This window comes from Pterocles gutturalis, unplaced genomic scaffold (genome assembly GCF_000699245.1).
Source record: "Pterocles gutturalis isolate BGI_N339 unplaced genomic scaffold, ASM69924v1 scaffold2827, whole genome shotgun sequence".
NCBI lineage: Eukaryota > Metazoa > Chordata > Aves > Pterocliformes > Pteroclidae > Pterocles > Pterocles gutturalis.
Window position 1 is genome coordinate 253670 of NW_010109996.1, and position 15181 is coordinate 268850.

Below are 15181 nucleotides of genomic sequence, written 5' to 3' on the forward strand. Positions count from 1 at the left end.
TTACTTTATTAATGAATTATTATTAATAAAAAATTTAACATTGCATGGAGATGTTTTTCGTCTTTGATGGCACGCCAGTCCTCAACCCTGGTCTGAAACATGTGTGTGAATATTTATAAGCAGCTTCCCATTGTCTTTCCAAAAATGTGTCATTATGCTGCAGTTCATTGGCATTTCATTAGATACATAACAATAAGATTAAGCTTCCACTAAGCTATCTAGAAGCAGTTCAAATAGGGTGTAAATAACACTGCTACACTGCACAAATATTTTACCAGCCTGCTCTCAGCTTTGCTTTGCAGCAAGGGACAGATTCAGTTTCAAACTTCAGTAATAAATAGCAGCAATGGGTCTCCCTAACCTACAAAAGATCAATTTTCCCCATACATTTTGGGAGAGGATCCTCAGCTCCCTGCATGTGAACGTTTCATATTTTCATTAGTCTCATTAGCACTCATTAGTATCAGCAGGTTGCTCTCAAATAACCCACTGTCTTTTCAGCGAGGTTATGTCAAACACCAATAAATTCTTGTGCATAAAATTACAAATAAAGGTGGGCAGCTCAGCACTTGCCTTAGATCCATGTTGCTGTACATGGATTAAAGAATTTCCAAGAAAAAATGTAAGGCTGTGTCCTAGCACTTTGCAAGATCATAGAATACATTATGCACCTTTGGAGAGACAAGTTTATCAGACGTGGTTTATTTTATCATGTCATGTCCTTCCTCTCTGCCACAGATATCTGGAAAAAGCTGTTTTGTCAAGGCTTGTTCTGCCTTTCATTATAGAAATCAAGTTTCCAGATAGATAATGCAGTGAAGATTCAGTTATAGTATCAACTATGATCCATAACTGTCAGAGGAAAAATGTCAAGCATTGGCCATGTCTGAGCTCAGTGAACTGTGAATAATGAAAAAAGCCAATGATGCCTTTTGAGTACAGTATTAGCCAACAAGAACCATAGAGGGGTTGAGAGCCAGCTGCTGAGCACAATTCAACTGACCTGGGACCTCCTGACATCTCTGGGAAGGAGTGGTAAAACCTGTTGGTCTCCAAGCCTGACAGCTTCTGCTGGCTTCATTTTTTTTTATTACCTTAAAATCTGAGACTTTGAAAAGATCTCACAAATTGAACTGTAGGGCCCAAGAAAAATTTTGATGCTTTTTATTGGCCTGTACTCAGTGTTGCTGAGATCTCCGAGATCTACCCAACTTGGAAGATAATTATGCAACTTCTACAGTTTTCCTTAAAATCTAGATGTTTTTATCTGTGTACCTAGCTAACAGAACAGGGGGGTTTACCTCTGAACAGCTGTACACACTTTATAAGTACTCAGAGGACTTGAGTACTGTCATTTTTGATGCACTCATGGAAGTGAAGATACACATTTGCTCACCGTGAAGGTGCCACCCGTGAGAAATTGTGGTCCTACTACACTTATGGATGCCCCTCAGCCATATGTCTAAACAACCTTTGTTTCCAAAGGTACAGAGAGAGGGACATGGAAAAACAACAGACCTGCAGCATACGATCCTCCCAGGCTGAACAGCATTGAGGGACAGAAATTCCTTTGCAAGATGCAAGTTATTTTGGATGAAATCTTCCCTTTAACACATTATTCAGCTGAAAGTCAAGCACATGCTTGAGAACCTCCTGGCGGCACACAGACTTCATATAATATTTATGTTATTGTTTATTATCATACTACCTAGGAAATGCAGTCCGAGGCCAAGACACCATTCCTCTAGTTGTTGCACAAATGCAGAAAAAAAGGGTCAGTCCCAAATTGCTGCAATACAGTGTTGAAGCTCAACAGGTCAGTAAAGGCGGAGGGGAACATACAGGGAAAGAAGGCAAAAATAGCATCCTCTCAAGTAAATAGAATTACAAATGGAAAATGGGTATAGTAAGAAGATGATTTACCTGTAGTAACAGAGAAAGTCAGAAGCAGAGCTGGGATTAAACAAGCCTTGGGAGTTGGCCGTTGGCCAACGCCATCTCCATTAGTCATATTGTTATGAGGGAAGTATACAACAAGCTTATGTCATTTTTTCCAATTTACCTAACAGTATGCCAACTGTTAGAAAATGGTGATGTAAGTGGTTTTTCCACTAGTGAGTCTGCTCATGCTGTCGAATTAGCACCCTTTTTGCTGGTTTATGCAGATTTTAAATGGAAATTGTTCATGGATTCCTTGCGTCTAATCTGCACTTTCATATTTTATGGGTATACTTTAGTGCAGCCCACAAGGTTGTTCAGGCACATATTGCACTCTTAAAAATATCCTAGTCTGGCTGCTGAATATATTGCAATGAAAAATCAAGAATTCTGGATGGAAAAAAATATAAAACCCCTTCAATTCTTTTGAAGGTTTCTGCCAGTGAATTAATAAAACATTGTTCAAAAACCTGGAGAGTGTTGTAAAGATCAGAAAGTTCTAAAAGAAACAAATTTAATATTATGATCTCTTTTTAATGTTTACTACAATTAAAAAATATTAAATTAACTCAGCAAGACTGGATCTGAGGCAATTAGGAGATATGAGACATCACTTGCCAGACTGATTGCACTGTGCTTGTGTTTTAAACTGGAGAAATGTCAGTTTTCCCAGAGTTATGAGAGGTCTGTTATCAAAGTCTGCAAAGTATTACACTGGGTGAGCATTAGATTGATGCTCTTAAATTGAGTAAGATTGAATTAAAGCAGATAGTTTGATGGATTCCCGGTAGGAAACATCCTGCATTTCTCCTAGACAGCATTATTCAACCTGAAATCTTTTGTTTCAGATTTGTATTCTCTAACTTATCAGACTACTGCTTTACAAGTCCCAGAGTAAATGGTATCTCAGTCTGTTTATCAAATACATAACTCTTCAGATGATACTTTGATTCACTCTGGTTTTCTCATGCTCCTAGAAAGTGTGTTCCCACCCCTGTAATTCACTCCGCACCCCATGACACCCCAATAAAGTCAGAGAAACTACGTGTCTCATTCAGTTCTCTGAGATGTTGGTTTATGAGTAGGTGACCACAGGGTTACAGATTCTCCTATTCTAGTTTGTATCTTTTTTAAACAAATCAAAACGACCTGAAAGGTTTTGCCTACCTCTATGCTCTTCCCATTGCCAAAAGTAGCCATCAGTGCAAGAGTCCCTCACAGGGAGCTGGAACTTTCCCTTAATCGAATCCATTTAGAAAATGACTCACAATTTATTGAATAAAGTGGAGAAAATGGATATCATCTTTTCATTAAGCTGACAAAGTCCTTTTCACTGCTGGCATCTGTGAAATGTGTTCTCTATTTAAATTTTATTTATATCAATCTTCACTGGTGTAAACTAGATTAAAATGGAATACTTTATAGAGTGAAAACTTTCCTATCGTGCAACGAGTGTCACACTGGTTTTGAAAACGAACATGTTATTCCTTGGAGTAGCATGATACCTATGATCAGGAGGAAGCACAATCTATTATCTCTATTCCTTTGTATTCTATTTCTGTATAAACAAAATGTGTGCCCTTTATCCCAAGCAAAAAGAGATAGCTGCTGTGGCTTTATAATGGCAAATGCAGAAGCAATCCTGGAACATTTTAATACATAGCATGTTCCCTCTAAACTGTTGAAAAATACATAATGATCCTTTGCTCTGTTTTCATATTTCAGGGTCTTCCATAAACATGAATAAAAGTTACATACTCTGTGAGCTCTGCTACATTGTTAAATATAATGTCTTTACACTTATTGTCGTGTATACTTTGTCATATTGTTAAAGCAATTTCCTAAATACAAATGCAGAGAAGTTAAAGGAGAATCCCATCTGCAAAAAGAGTCTTTGTGTTTTTTATACACAGTGGAGTAGCAAATACCATATAAGCAAATGCCTAGAAGTTTCTGGGCTTGTGTGCACATTTTCTCCCAGACCACCCTCTGCCTGGGTCCTCTTAATCACCCATAAAGGGGCAATTAGTCACCAATTTGAACAGCTGAGTAGCTGCCGTTTAATGCAAGAACTTGAAGACTGAGAAATGTGAAATGCAACAAGTCTGGGAGTTTCAACAAGTGAGGAAGTTTTAAGCAAATGGATTGTGTACTTTTTTTCCAAAAAAAAATTCTTGATTCAAGAGGAAGATGATGGAATGTTTAGTGTTTCTATGTTGATCTCAGTTTAGGTCCAGATATTTGAAGGCGTTCAGTGCATTTTTCCTGTCACCCCGCAATAGAATAATTTGTTACTGAAATTAAAGGGGAAAATGTCCCCAGACAGCTCTCTTCATGCCTCAAACCTTTGTGTTACAGACAATGCACAGGAACAAATCAAAGAGCGGTCACTGCCCTTAAGAACCTTTGTAGGTTGCATGTGAACTTTGCAGGCTGAAGCTCACTGAATTCAGTCTAAACTGGAAGTTCCCTGCAGCCACATAAGGCTCTGGGCACTATGTTTGGGAACAAATAAATTATAAAATGCAATAGAATTGTGTAAACACTAGCAAACATAAGCTATTCTCTTGTGCTTTCCCTATATTCAGTCTGATTGCCAGATCTCTCCTCTGCAGTTTATTTCTCTGGTTGGTACACATGATTAGCAAATGCCATTTCAACCAAATGCTTTTTTTGTCTGTTAATCCATCCAGACTAAATACATCAAAAGTTAAACATTTTGATCAAAAATTTTCTATAGCTTTGCAAACACAGATAAAAAAACCCCTGTGAATTGGACTGGAAAAAAAAAAAATCTCAAGAATTTTCTGAAACAACTTGCTTTTCTCCCCAGCTCCATTATGTATGCTTACAGTTTGATTTTCTTATAAAAGAGGCATTTTCTTGAAAAGAACTCAGATATAAGCAACCTCTTATTTACATTAGCAGGAGCTGGGGGACAACCCCCCCCCCCAAAAAAAAAAAAAAAAAAAAAAAAAGGACAAACAAAGCAGGAGTAGTCAAGCTTTTTATATATTATAGCCTTTTTCTTTCCCAGTGGCTGGAGGTATCTGTCTCAGTCAAAAAGCCTTGCATGAAAAAACTCCATGCTTCATGTTTTACCCAGACAGTGAAAAGAACACAATGAAAACCACTCCAAAACATTACAGGCATCTAATTCAGCATGATGTGAGCACTTCCAGCCTGTGATGCCTGGTGACTAACAGGAGTCTGTAATTCTCACCCAGAATTAGCGGTTCGGGTCACCGAGAAGCTCAGGTTTCTCAGGATCTGGGAGATCTCGAATGCAAACTGCCTTGAGAGAAAGCATCTTAACTTTAGCAGTTCTCCCTCACACATCTCAGAGCAACATAACCTAAACGTAGAGCAGCTGCGTTGCATTCCCTGGGGAAGCTCCCCCCATCCCTATACAGGTGTGCCTAATCTCGAACGCAGCAATCTGTGATTCCTTTTAAAGCTTTTTCCTGCCTCTTTGAAGAGAGCTGGAGGTGTAAAACTTTGAAATCAAGTAGACCTCAAAGGATCAGCAGTGTCCAAGAAGGACAACTGGTCCTAAAGATTAAAAAGCTCTTAATAGAAGAGAAAACCTATAAACACAAAATTCAAAGGAAATAATTTTCATTGGGCACTGGATGCCCCTGCCACAGCATGGTGCTGAGGACTGTACCGCAGCGAGCTTTGTAGTGCTTCAGACTTGCAAAGGATTTTGCCCACTTAGATATTAGAAACAAATAGAAGCTTTTAATCTGCAAAGGGCCTTAGTTTCCCCCTTTATAAAAGAGCCTTGTCTCCAACCCAGCTATTCTGTGTAGGGGCAGGTCAGGGTGCTCACTGGGTGAGCTACCTTGTGATAGCAGCTGCACTGTGATCACAGGTTCATATATATACACACACGCTCAAACCTACACACTATTACATGAATCAGTTGACATTAAGGTTCAGCACTTGATTATCTTTCAAGGTCAATATCTGAATACTTGGGCTGTATTTAACAGCATCAGAAGTAGTTAGATCATTTTAATTGCTATGAACAGCATTGCCTCTCCATGCTGCCTCTCCATCTGTATTCTTCTCCCATCTCTATTTTACACTGTAAACTCCCTAGGCCTGGGCATTCAGTTTTGTGGGTTTTATTACCTGGCACGATAGGATCCTTCTCCATGGTTATTTAATGCTACAGCACTGCTACTAGTAAATAATTATGATCATCGCTTTTGATTCCATATCACAGGATTCTTCTCACGTATTCTGAGGATGCTCTGCTCCAATGATTGATGTGAAGGACAGTATTTAGCAGGATATGGTTTTTCAGTTTGCCCACTGCACAATCTATTATTAGAGCGCAGATTCAGCACTCATGTGCCTTTTCATGCATATCAAAGAGAGATATCTCTTTTCTCCACTGTTAGCAGCATTAATGATACCCTTCTGAAAATGGTGTGTGAATAGCATCATTAAACTGCCTTGAAAATACAGGTGTAAAGAGGGGCGGGGGGGTGTGTTGTACATATGGAGAAATTATATATTGCATGATAAAAATTAGGTATAAGCTGTGAGAAGAAATAGGAAGACAACACAGAGAGCTAGATGATGGTTGTAGAGCCCTTCCTACTGAACTATTCTATTCTGTTCTACTCTACTCTACTCTAAGCTTAGCTCATCACCTCCAACTTACTCAACTCTTCTTCCAGACCAAAGGAGCTTTCAAACCCAAGGTGTTTCTCCCCATGTGTCAAGTAAAGTCAGTGGGTGAAAACCGTATCCCTTTTGGGATGCTTTTTCAGCAAGTCTGCTTGGGCTCCTGAATTGCAGCAGCTTCCCATTAGAGTTAATTATCTGAAATATTGCTTCTCAGTCTGGTTTATTTGCACTGAAGTGACCTATACTTGGATACACTCCGGCGTGGCCCACCAAATATCTTGACCATATGAGACTCAGAACAACTTTGTACCTCAACAAGTGGCAGGGGTTGGTCTGTCCAGCTTATCTGAGGAATGAAGATCTCACCTTTCCAAAGGAAGTCTTAATTGCACATTAAAGGAAATAAAAGTGACATTTAATGATTGTATACTTGACCTTCTTTACAGGATTTCCCACTCCATATTAACCATTTTTATTTCCCAGAGTTTACTACCAGCTTTATGTAAAAACCAGCTTCCTTTCTGGGCCCATGATGTAACTTTGTGTTCATTTAACCAATCAAAATTATCTGTCTCTGTTACAGTCTCACCTAAAGAATATGATATTTGCCTTAGTTTGGGTGTAAGCATGTGTACCTGTCTCCCATTTGTAAATATACATTTATGGCACTACACACCTACCCAGTTGCATCTGTCTGTGTGGTGTTTGTTAGTCTGCAGCAAAGGAAGCTGGATCAGAAAGTCAGGGGAGCATCAAGGAGAAGAGGTAATTACACGAGGCTGCCAGAAGAGTTCAAAGTGGCTGAGAGTTGACTGTGTTGGCAGTGGATCATTTTTCATGGACTGCATTGGAAAACAAAATGCTGAATTGGAACAGTCCTATGAAAAGGGAGTTTTCCTTTCAGAGCTAGATCAAAAGGGGAACCATTCCTACTACAATACGACTAGGGCAATAAAGTCTGCTGCTTAGGCGGGAAAACAGCAGGTCTGGTAAGATACTGTGATGGGTATAACTCTGTGTGGATAGTGCTGATGATACATAACCTTGAAGCTGTGGTCACCTGGTGCCCAGCTCTCCTAACGTGAAAACAAGAATGCAGTTCAAGTGTTATTGAAAATGCCAGAGTCCCTCTTTTGTCCCTTGCGGAGTCTCCCTCTTCTACAGTCTCCTGCTCTCTGTGCCACGCAGAGCTTCCTCTTGCATGATGAAATGGAATAGTGATACACACTTTTTAGTCTAGGAGTATCTGTGGGTTTGATGCATTTATTTTTCGGTGTGGGTTGGTCATATGTCAGAGATTAGAGAAAAACGGACTTGTAGCTTCATCTGTGTGGATGTGAATTAAGGGATAGACATTAGTAGCAGCTGCAGATATGTCTTTGGGTGTTTCCTTAGGATTTTGTGTGCATAAACGGATTACAACTAGATAAAAAAAAAAATAAAGATTGTAATTATAAACTCTGAAATGTCCTTAAATCAATACATGCACAACAGGGCATTTGCCCCAGCTGAATGGTGTGATAAAAGGCAGTCTGCTGCTTCAAAGGTATTTTATGGGCTTGAAGCAGCTATGTGGGGTCGTATGAATTGGTTGAGCATCTCTATTTAATAGAGTGAGCACGCAAGAAGCTGTGACAGTTAGGCTTCATCACTGCAACCATTAAATTAATTCTTGCCAGTGAAAACAAACCACAGACAGAGCCACTTATGCACCAACTAGTCACAGCTTGCAAGGTTTGCTAAAGTTTATCAAAATCCCCAGACAAAAAATGTCATTACAATACAGTTATGGTTATAGACAGATACCGATTCCCAGGCAAGAAACTTCATTAAGGTACACTCAAGGTTGTAAACATATGTGCCAATAAAATTCAAACAAGATCCAAACACTGTCATTATTTACAATGTTAAATATTTGGAAATTAAAAGTTACTGCTAGAGATAATATGGTTTCTATAAAATGCATAATCATGTTTCAACAAACTGAACTTCTGCCGCTACTCAGTATTACCTTACTTTCTATTTCTTATTGTGATGCTCCCTGATTGGGATACTGTGAAAGCAAAAAATCTACATGGGTTCAAAAAAATTCTGCACAGTTTTGTGGAGGAAAAATACAGCTGTAGGTATTGAAAGCAAAGCAGACACTGTTCCAAAGTACCCTGAGCCACAAGTTCTGAAAACCTGGAGAATATTCTGAGGAAAGTCTGGTTTGATTTTCCTTGTTCTTATATCTGTCCATATAAGGGCAGATGGTCCTTTGGTCCAAAGCAGTATTGCTGCCGTCACAACATTCCCCGCAGTCACAGCATGATTGTAGACCTCATGCATGAGGAAGGTATGGCAAGCAGTGCACTGGCTTAGAAAATATAGGATGCAAAACAAGCAACTAAATGTGAAATTCTTGCAACTAAATTTCAATTGAAGGGTTTAGAAGGGACACTCTGCCTCCTAAATGCAGTGTTAGACCCTTGTGATATTGTTTAATTAGATTTTTTCTTATAACATAGTTGTGAACATTGTCTTTTCTCTTGTAGCTTCAATAGTGATTGGGAAATGGTGGTGTGAGATGGAGCCCTGCCTAGAAGGAGAGGAATGTAAGACGTTGCCTGATAATTCTGGATGGATGTGTGCAACTGGCAATAAAATCAAGACCACCAGAGTAAGTCGTCTTTCTGTCTGTACCCGGGAGGTCTTAATAGGAAAAGGACTCACCAGTGATTGCTCACCTGTCTCTTTTCCATCATCATGTCTGTTGTAGAAATCTTAAAGATCACTGCATACCTCCCCAGCCACCCAACGCTTCTGGCCATAATTTAGTGAAAATTCAGATTGGTTCAGGCTGGTCAGTTGGGTCCAGGCTTGATAACTGGCAGGTTGGAGCTGCTGAATCGCCATGTCACTTTCTTACAGACATTGTCACCTCAGAAAAAAACCTAGTGCACATCACTGAGTCCCTTTCTGGTGGCAAAAGGGAAGAATATTAGATCAAAGGGATCTGCTGGATCCTACATCCATTCCTGTGTTGTTCCCAGCCACATCTGTATTAGCAGCTGTACAGGTGCTTTGTAGCATGAAACGGCGCTGAGGACTCAACTCGCTATCTGCATTTCAGGTCTTACTTAGACCAGCTCTTGCCCCATGCACCTGTTAGTGACATGCTCTTGAGATGCTGAAGATTCAGGTAGCACAGGCCAACAAGTGACGACAGCTTTCACCATGCATTGCTGGGAAAATGCGGAGATACACCTGCAAAGAGAGACAGTGTGAATGAGCTGGCTAAAGTCCTCCCACTATGAGATTACCTTTGGGAAAAAAAAGAAAAAAAGGTGTTTTGCTAGATTCTAGCTTTTCGTTCACATTGTACAATTGTTTCACAACTGTTTTCTTAAAACTGCCACCTATACCTATATTCAACAAGTTTAATTAAATTATTTTCATACCATGATTGAATTTTTTTTCCAAGAAAATTACATGGTTGTCAACTCAAAATATTTTTTATAAATTAATAAATCTTGTTTTTCAGTGAAGTGGAAAATAACTTTTGAAACGTGCTAAATGAAAAAAAGAAAATTTTCACAAATTTTTTCCCTGTTTATTAAGAAGTTCAACATACTCATGCCCAGCTACTAATTCACAGGAATGTGAGGCTTAGTGTCATGATTTACTGACCTCTTCCACTTCCTACAATCCTAACTTTAGTCACTTTTCATGTCTTCTAGGCCTTTTGTTGAGGGACGAGATTTTACCCTAACTGATCCCCATGCCATCTGAATTCTTTTCTTTCCCTCCAAATGATTTACCCCAGGATGAATGATTTGTATTGCAAGCCCAGATTCTTGAGCAGTGCCTTCTGGCATGGCTAATCTCACCACCACATTAAATTACTGGGACACACGCTCATTTAGGAGGTTTTCTTTGCAGAAGGCAGCAAGTGGCCCCCGAAAGCAGGATGCGTATTATCTCTTTGTCGTCTCCAAGAGCAAAGGAGAAAGCGTGGAGGGAGCTGTGATTCCTTGACTCAATTTCTTCCTGCAGTGTCGTTGTTACTGCAAACCGTGTTCACAACTGAGCTCTCCACACTGAAACATCACTGGAAGTTTGTGCCCAAATGCATGTGCCTTGCAGTACAATTAAAAAAAAACCAACCAAACTTACTACCCGTCCTTTTCAATGAGGCAACGTTTTTCTCACTGAATTGGGAAATTAAAATGGAAGAAAGTGACATTAAAGAAGTAATAAGCAACATGAAGAAGTATGTTATACTTCCGTTAAATTACAATCATTCACTACTTCTGCAGTCTGTCTGCAAATTATATAATTTAGGAATTGCATTTGCTTTTTTTCTGTGAAATTGTCCTGCTCTTAACTCCCCCAACCCTCATCATATAAGATAGTTTTAGGCAATAGCCTGCATCTAGAAGTGATTGAGAGAAATCTAGCAGCTTCATTTTTATGCAGATGTACGGTCCAATCTATTCAGTATGCATTATTGTATTTCACTTAAATTAAATACTTACAGAGTGAGCACTCATAACTGAAAAAATACTTCTTCATTTACCCACAGGAGTTATTTTAATTAGCTTGTGAGGGGAGTACCTTATGGTGCTGCTTCCAGTAGAATTTTGCTTTGTTGCTTTAAAATATCATTACAGAACCCAACTGACAAAGGGAACATGACATGATGTGTTTAGCGACTGTCTCATGCGTTTTATAAGCAAAAATTTGACTTCATAATCCCTGAAACTTTGCTTGAATCTGTACTGCTGCATCAAGTCTAGCAACATAAATATCAAATAATAGAAGCAATCAGATCCTGAAACAGGCATTTTTTTTCGTTGTTTTGTCATTTCAGATGGCATCAGAGAAAGAGACTACACTATAATCTGTACTGACCCCAATGCAGGCTGAAAGATTGGGCCATGTGTGTCTAATTTGGGTAGTTAAGGAAGTTCAGAAAGCAGAAGAAACAAGACAAATCAGTCGACATCCTAGACATATCTGTAGTGATCAGCCAAAAAGATAAAGCAAGGCACCATAGGCTGTAAACTGTAAATGGTTTTAATGAGGGCTTTTCCTTACACTGAATACATTTACGTTAGGTGCTGCTGTCCTGACAAGGAAAACATTCGCATTTATGACGCGCAGGATTAAAATACCTATTAGTATATTCTTCAAGGCCCACTGTAAATCACATATAAGCAAGTGTGTATGTATGTATCTGAATACATGTATATACACAATATATGTAATTTTACAGTGTAATGTATTACTTCATGGTTGGTTCTCAGATGCGATTAATACTGATTAGTGTCAGAAGAAGGTGGACAACAGGGCCAGTAAAGGCTTTGCCAGCACAGCCTCCATTCCTTCATTTTTACGTGTTTAGTCTTTTAGCGTAGCTCACTAATTCAGTTGTTAAAGACATAAAGCTCACAGCCTCTGTAAATCGATTTGTTTTCTATTGATGGTCAGAGCAGGTGACAAACACTGGAAAGAAATCATTTTGTAATTCAATTTTTGTAGCAGTTTCAATGCTTTTTAAAATTCCTAGTCACTCCTTTAAAAAAAAAAAAAATCACACCATAAGTTTCAATGCTTTCCTTAAAAATATGGGGCTCTTGGAGCTGTAGTAGGACCTGGCACCTCACCACATTTCAGCAGAGCAACAGGCACCAGGGAAATGCAAGAGCACAGTCTCAGCCTGGATGCTGGGAGACAGTGCCCACAAAGACACATAAATGCCTGCTGAAAAACATGGAACATGGCTCTTCATGCATCCCGTGTTCTGTCACTTCCCAGAGTCACTCACAAGCTCTGGACGTTGGATCAGTGTCTACACCCAACTTTCTGTGCATGGCTTTGCAGGGCCCTTGAGGAGCACGGTGCTCTTCCCCCGGGCTTCCTGCCCAAGTTCATGTGCAGGCTGCGCTGCAAAATGCCCTTTTTATGTAATCCACACTAATTATACCTGGCATTCATGAACTAGCCCTCTAAATACTTCAACAAGCTGTTCTGCTGATACTGTGGAGGATGAAAATTAAAGCATTGAGCGCTTGGGGACTGGTAGAGCAGCTCAGCTCGGAACATCTCTCCAGCTTCACAGCCTGCACCCTCCATTCCAGCCCATCCAGCCCCCAGTTTCCAGAATAAGGCTTGGTTTACGATACATTTTGCCATCAGAGAAATGCAGGTCATTTTACGGTGCCCAAGGGACCTGAGCATTGCATTTCTTAGCAGCCCCTGCTCAGCTCATGCTGCAGTAAATAGCACCTGAGGTGCCCACAGCCCCTTGACACTGTAGTCCTTTGTCATTCCCTGCTCCTACACCAACCATACAAATTCTTGAGGCAGTGTACAAATGAGAAAGGGATGTATTCATCCCTGAGAGGGAAAACTCAGCAGGGTCACTTGTCAGTGGCACCCCAGGAGAGCAGAAAATGGGAACCGGGGGAAGAAATGGTGAAGGAACCCAGAGTTTTGTTTTCTTTTTTTAAGATGTGCAATTAGGTTAATATGTCATATTATTTCCAGATTAAGTTTTTCTTTAGAGCAGCAAAGAAACACCTCTATTTTTGTGATAACAATCAATGTAATTAAGAGGTCAGTTCAAAGCAGTAGAGCACAAGATAGTAAATACCTCTTGCTATAAGACTTATCACTGCATTTCATATCACCTAGTGTTTACCTAATAATTTTAGCCCCAATTTAATGCCCAAGCCCGCTCGTATTCAAGTCAATTTGAGTTTCACTGCTGACCTAGCTGTCTAGCAAAGGGATGGACCCCTTGTACTGTTCATCTGCATGCATCAGTGCAGGAAAGAAAGCCTCTCCTCAGGAGAGCTATTTTTGCTTCTGGTCAGTCATTCTTATTTCAGCATCCTAAAAAAAAAACCTCTGGGCAGTGGTGTTTCCTCTTCAAGCCATTATTGCGCTCACTCAGATCAATTGTGGTGTTAGTCACGAAGAGGGATGGTTGTATGGTCTGTTGCGGGCCATGTTATCTCACCCGAGATGAGTAGATGAAGTCGGTCAGATTTTCACTGCCCCTCTTTGGGTAAGTGGGTTGGTAGGGGGTCCAAATAGACCTGGAAGATGGATCTATCTGCATGTCCTGGTCTAGCAGAACCTACTAGCATCAGTCAAGAAAAGGAGGGTGGAAGACTGGGGTGAGCATGGCCCCACGTCCAAAGCTGTCCTGGCGTCTCCTGCATCACCAGCCCAGGTGATGGATGGACATCCAGGATCTCCCAAGGCACAGCCGGGAGCTTGCTCAGGGTCTACCTTGTTCACATGCTTAAATCCCTGCAGCCCCAAGAGAAAAGAACCCCCCCAAAATATTGCGATTTAAACTCAGCTATGTCATGAGCAGGGTAGAGTGCCACAAAGCATGGGTCTTTCTTTCCTCCATAACATATTTTATATAACTGACTCTTTCACACTCTCTTACTGCAGATCCACCCGAGGACCTAACAGAGCCCCGTCTGCATGGAGACAGTGAAAGCCCTGCTGATTTATGAGGACAAAGTATTGAAAGTTTAAAACCATCTCAGCATTTCCAAGCCAAATGGATTTCTTATTTGCACTTTGACTGTTTACCAGATAACAACAGTGGCTTTACTGTGTGAAAGAAAGTATTCAGTGGAAATAATGCCCCCGATTTTTGACAGCTGAAAATAAAAATGAAGAAAATGGTTCCTTTGACAAAGTTTCTGAGATTGCAAAGTACAAACAACAGTATAAGTTTGGATCTACAATTTACTTTATACCAGTTAAAGTATATATATAGAAATATATATATATTCATATATGATATTTTGAAATAAGAGCCTCACTCTTCAAGAAATTGAATAGTACCACACTTTGCTGCAGCTGCTGTAATTTTTTTTTCTTTTTTGTAATGGTCTGGAAGATCCCTACCTGTTTCAGAGACAAATGTGGCAGTGAAGAGGCAAAGCAAACTTGCTGCGGTACAAGGACGCCTAAGAGCTACACGAATCCTACGGATGCGGCATCCAGAGCTTCCTGTTCCCTTCGGCAGAATTTTGAGGGCATTTGTTGTTCCACTTTGTGTTCTGGAGGCTTTTCCCCTTGTGCAATACTAGCATGCTGGCTTTGCTTCATTAACCATACTTGACTGATATATAACAATGATAATTCTATCCTCTTCCAAGAAAATATTTTTAGAGCTGTTAGATATTCCATGAAGAAGAGATGGACAGCTACTGAGTGAAGTACAGTATGTGTTAAAAGTTTATTTGGCAGAGTTTGGTAGACTGTGAGCTCCCTTCTTATTAAAGATGTACTGTACGTACAATGTCTTCAGACTTTGTATAGCTCGTAGAGACTACAGTAAAACCCCAGTAATCAACTCCAAAGCTTTGCGTTGTTGGCTCACTAATTCCCTGAAACAACAACAAAGCTATTTCTTTCCAGACCAACATGCAACAGGGCTTTTCCATATGGTTTGGTTTTTTTACTAGCCCATTTGCAATTGGTGAACCAGCATTTCAGCTTAAGGAAATGCCTCTGTGGACACCTCGAATGCTCAGGCACACCCATACCAAGGGACTGCCTGGCTGTGTGCTCTTATCCCACAGCA

General features: G+C 40.1%; 1 protein-coding gene across 1 annotated transcript in view; it reads left to right on the forward strand.

Moving 5' to 3' along the window:
* The window catches only part of FAM19A1 (family with sequence similarity 19 (chemokine (C-C motif)-like), member A1), a 218659-nt gene extending 203766 nt beyond the window's left edge, over nt 1–14893 (forward strand). The window contains exons 4-5 of the mRNA XM_010073149.1: nt 9117–9241; nt 14035–14893. Of these exons, the coding sequence (XP_010071451.1) occupies nt 9117–9241; nt 14035–14052 (143 nt within the window). The 3' untranslated portion in view covers nt 14053–14893. The remainder of the gene's footprint in view (nt 1–9116; nt 9242–14034) is intronic.
* The last annotated feature ends 288 nt before the right edge of the window (nt 14894–15181 follow it).